General features: G+C 39.8%; 1 protein-coding gene across 1 annotated transcript; it reads left to right on the forward strand.

Moving 5' to 3' along the window:
* Window positions 1–1,642: 1,642 nt before the first annotated feature.
* Window positions 1,643–6,680, forward strand: LOC133121603 (actin, alpha cardiac muscle). Its single transcript, XM_061230907.1, has 9 exons — window positions 1,643–1,727; window positions 3,021–3,171; window positions 3,480–3,608; window positions 4,290–4,400; window positions 4,507–4,591; window positions 5,087–5,248; window positions 5,703–5,894; window positions 6,040–6,221; window positions 6,438–6,680. The coding sequence occupies exons 2-9, from the start codon at window positions 3,043–3,045 to the stop codon at window positions 6,579–6,581; spliced, it is 1,134 nt and encodes a 377-aa protein (XP_061086891.1). The 5' UTR covers window positions 1,643–1,727; window positions 3,021–3,042; the 3' UTR covers window positions 6,582–6,680.
* Window positions 6,681–7,098: the final 418 nt, after the last annotated feature.

The following is a 7,098-nucleotide window of genomic DNA, read 5'->3' on the forward strand; positions in this document are numbered from 1 at the left end:
CCTCCTGAGACCCTGTGTCATTAATTTTAGGCTTCCCTGAGCTCTATATAGTATTTCTCTAAGGGACATTCAATTAAAATAAAATAAAAAATATATTTTTAACCTATTTTCACTGCAACATGTTTTTGTCATCCACTTGTATTATGTATAAAAAAATTTAAGTATGCTTTAGAAAATTACAATTACATTGCGGCACTTGACTACTTGACTGATAAAACTAAACATGGATGTGTAGGTGACTAACTTTTTCCCCAAAGACAACTATTTCATTTCAAATCTAAATTTTTTAGCTTGTTGGCAGGGAATTATGTCAGAAAGGTCTGAAGGCTTTGCACTGGAAAAGGAAATCTCCATTTCCTCATGAGGTAAAATAAGAGGATATAAAGTGGGGGGGACGAGGAGTGACAAAAAAGGAGCTTCAGCTGCAACTTGAACGCCGTGAAGCCACACTGGTCGCCCACTGAATGACACCTGTTACACACAATGACCCTAAAAGGAGAGAGCTGAGCCAATCAGAGCCCGGCGGCGGCTGTCATGGGGCCGCCCTAACAGCCAGCATGGAGGAGGGCCGGGTTGGTGTAACTCCCAGCTGTCCAGCATGTTTAAGGCCCCTCTCCCGCATACCAGTGCGCTGGCCTACTGACATATACAGTATTCTACACACTGCATGGAAGCCCCTTTCAAACATTTCCTTAAGGAGACCTGAAAATCTGCAGTTACTGCCTGGTTTCCAGGATGGTCATTTTAGTGCAACTGGCTGGATCTATGTGATGACATCTCTTGTTATTGCATAGATTATTATTTACATTAAAGTTTCAGGAAAAAAAGTCAAGTGCTTTGGAGCCTATCAGAAAATGTTGTTGATCCAGTTCTTAGACACCCATTAATAAAGAATGATATGAGGCATTGAAAGCATACATATGCGTGTGTTTGTCTGTTTTAATGCGTCTTAACTGAATAAATTCCCTGTTATTTAAATAGAAGTCAAAAGAACAAGGAAAACCAACATTTTACAATGAACAATTATAATAGGGAAGAACATTTTCCGCAATAAAATTAAAGTCCTCTGCATTTCAAATAATATGTATGTGATACAACATGACATTCATTTAAATTCACTTCATGGTCCATGAAAACAAACTTTGCGATCAAAAAATTTTTTTATTCAACTTTATCAGGGCTTGTGACATAACAGCAGCACTCTAAGATCATATTCATTGTTAACTTGAGCAGAGGCCTTTGTTCAAATAAAAATAAATACATGAAGTAACCAATATAAATTGGTGCATGCTATATACATAACAAAAAAATCTATACTGAATATATGAAAGCATGTATTTAATTGCATGTTAGGAAAATAAGATCAGGACAGCAAACATTTTATGGAAATGAAATACATTGCAAACATAATGTCCCAGATCATAGGATAAAGCCAACATGTTGAATTAAACTCAATAATGCTTTCAATTTATGACAATTTATTGACAATTTAAGAATTTATTTTTATAACAGGCAGGCCTGGTTTGTCCTAGGATCCATTTCACCATTTTAGTGGTGTCTCTTCATAGCAGATCCCATACATTTGGAAGTTTTTTTAGCAGTTCTAATTTGGGCTTGAGTGAACCCCTGGATCCGCCCCCTCGCCCCCAGCTCCAGGGTTATTTAAGAAGCTCCTCTCCCCCTCGTCTTTTGTCCCAGTGGAAGCATCTGTCTAGTGATACAACTTGGTGAGTGTCTTCTGCGCCTTTTCTCTTTCGGACTACTGCAAACTTGCTGGGACTGGTTGTCCACTCATAGCCTTCTCATCACTTTAGATTTGATGCTGAGAGGATCATGCTAGCTGTTCAGAGATAATCTTCAGCAAATCAACTTGATAGGCAAACATTTAAAAAAGTATTTGACTAGTATAGACTTCTCCTCCACTGACCCTATCAATGGAGGACAAATTTTAAAAAATAATTACAAATTCTGCTGCACATCACCTGACAATATATTTGGAATCAGCCGAATCAGTATGTGATGGATAGTACTACCAGACAATATGAGCAAGAAAATGTGGCAACTGTAAACATAGTAAATAAGTGAAACATTCTCTATTATCTTACCTTGATAGAACAGCAAATGCCATGCTTCTTTCAGGCAGGTGAAAGTTTACCAATAACTTATTGAGCGGAGTTGATGAGCTTTTTGCAGCTGAAATATGGATACTGATCAAAATCTGGGCAAAATGTAATGAATGAAGCTATCAATGGCAGGGGCAGGGGGGCAGGGAGCCATGCTGTGAACAGAGGTGTTACAATGTGCTGACAGCTGCAGCAGATTCTAGCTGCTGCTGTCATTTGTCAGGGGCCGGGCTGTCTCAGCCGGGAAACAGTGACAGATAGGGGAGCTCTAAGCAACACTGGGTATAGCCCAGTTTGGAATTGCCCGTGCCATGGCTTAAAATAGATAGCTTGTCCAGGGCTCTGACATGTCTCTTTTTGGCCTCACCTAAACAAGTTCAGTGTCTTGCCACATTAAACTATTTAGATATAGATATTAAGATATATCTTAATATGACATATAAAGACATAGAATTTGTTACACATCTATATTTAAAATGCATTGCATCTTTATCTGAATTCAAATTCTAATCTAATCTAACAATCTAATGCAATGACAAAGAATGCAATGTAGAAAAGGTATTGAAATGTATTCACACCAATACTTTGTTGGAAATAACACCTTATAAGATTATCTGATTGCATTTCAAACATTAATACAGTACAACCTATATGTGAAATACATCTAAATTTATTCCGCTGAATCTGAATAACCGCTAAATAGGTTGAACAAATTATTCAAAGAATTATACATATTGCTCTATATGCGTTTTCATTTCAAAGTAACTGCATTTAAATCAGCCAAATATTTTTTTTTTAACAACTTATTTTATTCAAGTGTTTGCATTAGCTTGTGTGTTTTCCTCCCCCACAAGAGTCATTTCTCACCTTACCATTCTGAATCTCTCTCCTCCGAAGACCATCCCAGAAAACACCAACCATGTGTGACGACGACGAGACTACCGCCCTTGTGTGCGACAATGGCTCTGGCTTGGTCAAGGCTGGATTTGCTGGAGATGACGCTCCCCGTGCTGTCTTCCCTTCCATTGTTGGGAGACCACGCCACCAGGTATGATCCAGAGGACTTCTCCATGAGCCACGCAAAAAACGTCTGACACAATTATCTTCACTACTTTAAACCAACTTTATGCAATATAGTAAAAGTCTTAGTTTAAATAATATAATATGGCTCTTCTATGTGATTGTGATTATCTTCACAGTAACCATGCAAAACTATATTCCACATAAAGTTTTAATTTTCTCATGAATGAACAGTAATTTTATGAAGCGAAACTCTTCATCAGATGGTAAGCAGTGTGTTGTGACTGAGATGATGGTCGTGTACTTGTCCTGACATGTTCCTCCTCTCTCCCTCAGGGTGTGATGGTGGGTATGGGCCAGAAAGACAGCTACGTAGGAGATGAAGCCCAGAGCAAGAGGGGTATCCTGACCCTGAAGTACCCCATCGAGCACGGCATCATCACCAACTGGGACGATATGGAGAAGGTGGGGGATTTTGAATGTACATACTTCCACTGCATGTCAATAGGTTTAGGACACTAATCCTCATTAGTTACTCTTGATACTAGCATTGAGATAGTCTGGATGAATCAGAAAGTACATAATGCCGTCAGATATATGGTACATTTATACTCTCGTTAATAACTAAGTTCACTAATGGGAAATGGATTGCATTTATATAGAGATTTTATCCAAAGTGCTTCACAATTGCCTGTCATCCACCCATTCACTTATACCAATAGTGATGGCCTGCTATGCAAGGTACCAATCAGCTGTAGGTACAAACCAGGGTGGGGGAGTGAATCTGCACCCTTTCTGACAGCCAGGCAACTGCTCTAACCTTCGGAGCTAGTATCACTGTAGTATTGTAGCAAAGTTCAATATGAATTGTTCTAGGTTCTGATACAATGATCAGAATGTGTATTACTGCAAGGATATTCATAATAATCCAAAACTGCATTTAAGTTAGTTATTACCAAACATGGTACAAAATACATATGCTACTAAATATAAATCACGCATCCTAAAATCATCAAAGCTCGCAAAGCTAGTCACAAGCTTATTTGCATTGGGGCCCTTGCAACACATGCACCGGCAGTGGACATTTGATTATGTCTACCATGACTATGTCCATGTTCTGAGTCCTTCTCCTTCGGCACCTTTCAGATCTGGCATCACACCTTCTACAATGAGCTGCGCGTGGCCCCTGAGGAGCACCCCACTCTGCTCACAGAAGCCCCCCTGAACCCCAAGGCCAACAGAGAGAAAATGACCCAGGTAAATGAATACTCCAGCCATGCATACGCTCCTAACTTTAACTTAAAGAAGATGCCACACTTTCAATGCCGTGAGCCTTTAAAAAAAATGCCATTACCTCTTGCAGATCATGTTTGAGACCTTCAACGTCCCCGCCATGTATGTGGCCATCCAGGCTGTGCTGTCCCTGTACGCCTCTGGCCGTACCACCGGTCAGTACTTCCGTGCTTCACCTTACTTTTCCGAGAGCAGTCCATGAGAACAGTTTATATTAGCCAAATGCTAGAAATAAATTGACACGGTTACAGGCACATGTTTAATCACTGTGAACCTGACTTTTTTTTTTTTATATTAGAAAGAATTTACCATTCTCTCCAGGAAAGTGCGTGTTGCCAAGGGAATTAATCATTTTAAGGCTTGGGGATTCATTTTAAATTTGGTGCTCAAAGTGCATAAATGGGGTCAAGCACAAAATGGCTTTGTGCTAAAAGAGATCTCTGTCATCACAAGACAGCTTGACAAATTGCTCTTGCATTGTAAAGGATTAGCAATAATCTTCCATTGGCATAGTATGTGCCCCACCTGCAATCATTGATGTCACCAGTAGTGTGTGTTTATGATGTAACAAATGGACAGGGTTACTGATATATGACACATGTAGGACATGGCAGGCATGCAGGCTGACTTATAGTGTTGTCTGTCCTAAGGTATTGTGCTGGACTCTGGTGATGGTGTGACCCACAACGTCCCCATCTATGAGGGATACGCTCTGCCACATGCCATCATGCGTCTGGATCTGGCTGGTCGTGACCTGACTGACTACCTGATGAAGATCCTGACTGAGAGAGGCTACTCTTTTGTCACAACCGGTAAGAAAGACTTAGATAAGTGAGGAATGGAATTGCATTCTTAACATTACTATTACATTATTGTGAACACGACAATGTGGCAGGTCCTGGAGTAAGAGGATTGTACAGGAGGTACTTTGATTGTTTTTGGGTACTTTTTATGTACTTTGCTTTAAATTGTTATTTAAATGCAAGTGTATAACAACCACCATTAAAAGGCTATGGCTACTTTGGTGGATTCCCCTATTTGTGACTTCACAATCATGTGGCAAAATGAAGCTATTTAATACCAACTTAGTGAGGAAGTGTGTAAGTAACTACATTTTGTAGGGCTAATTAATTATTTGTAGCCAGACATATGTTTGTTTCAATGGTGTATGAGTGTATAGTGGAGCCACTGGTTGCTAGCGATCTAAATCTACCGTGTTATTCCACTGAAATTGCTTATGTCTTCTCTGAAACTTGTTCACTCTAGCTGAACGTGAGATTGTGCGTGACATCAAGGAGAAGCTGTGCTATGTCGCTCTGGACTTCGAGAATGAGATGGCCACTGCTGCTTCTTCCTCCTCCCTGGAGAAGAGCTACGAGTTGCCTGACGGCCAGGTCATTACCATCGGTAATGAGCGTTTCCGTTGCCCCGAGACCCTCTTCCAGCCTTCCTTCATTGGTGAGTCCCACTTGATTGTTTTCAACAGTGTTGTTTTGTGCGATTATATATTACACATATTGTGACTGGAATTAAAACTGGCACTGACAAAACATGTTCCTTTCCATTTTTCACTCATATTGTGACTTGTATATTTGCCTGGCAGGTATGGAGTCTGCTGGTATTCATGAAACTGCTTACAACAGCATCATGAAGTGCGACATTGACATCAGGAAGGACCTGTACGCCAACAATGTCCTGTCTGGTGGTACCACCATGTACCCTGGTATTGCTGACCGCATGCAGAAGGAAATCACAGCCCTGGCCCCAAGCACCATGAAGATCAAGGTGAGGGAAAACACTTTATGAATTATTATCACTTATTATAATTATCGTATTATTATGGGCATAATTATAGGGCAGAGAAATTGAAATAAAGGAACATATCACTGTAGTGTTATGTGAAATAAATCATTGAGCAGATTTATGTTTCAGAAAAAAAAAAAAAAAAAATGATCTGGTATGTTTAACTAATGAATGTCCTGTCTTCTGCTTGCCCACTAGATCATTGCCCCCCCTGAGCGTAAGTACTCTGTCTGGATCGGTGGCTCCATCCTGGCTTCCCTGTCCACCTTCCAGCAGATGTGGATCAGCAAGCAGGAGTACGATGAGGCAGGCCCCTCCATCGTCCACAGGAAGTGCTTCTAAGCAATCCACCCTCTTCCATTCACTCTGTCTGGATTTGTACTATGCCATTTACTGTATATACATGTACTGTTGTAATAAAAATAGATGCTTGTGACAGTATTTTTGTGCTTTTCCTTTTTTCAAATTAAAATGAAATCACCATCACCAGGATCCATCAAATTAAGCTGAAAACAGTCATTTTATAAACAAATACCTTCATAGACAAAGATGATACGCATTTATGTAACATAACAATCACTTAGCAGTTGCATAGTGATACAATAGAGAATAGCTCAAAAACTATCTGTGGAACCCATGCAGTAGATAAATTGCTGGCTACTTAACCAATGGAATTGATGTTCCATAAAACACAAATCATGACAGCTTAAACATAGGCTTTCCATTTTTATTTTGATTCCACAAGCAACAATTGTATTTTGCTGTCATCTAATGCAAAGGGAAAATACACATTGAAAACATTACATTTTACACAGAGCTTTGGGAGTATTGACTTAAGTAGGTTGGAATTAACATGAAC

This window comes from Conger conger, chromosome 1 (genome assembly GCF_963514075.1).
Source record: "Conger conger chromosome 1, fConCon1.1, whole genome shotgun sequence".
NCBI lineage: Eukaryota > Metazoa > Chordata > Actinopteri > Anguilliformes > Congridae > Conger > Conger conger.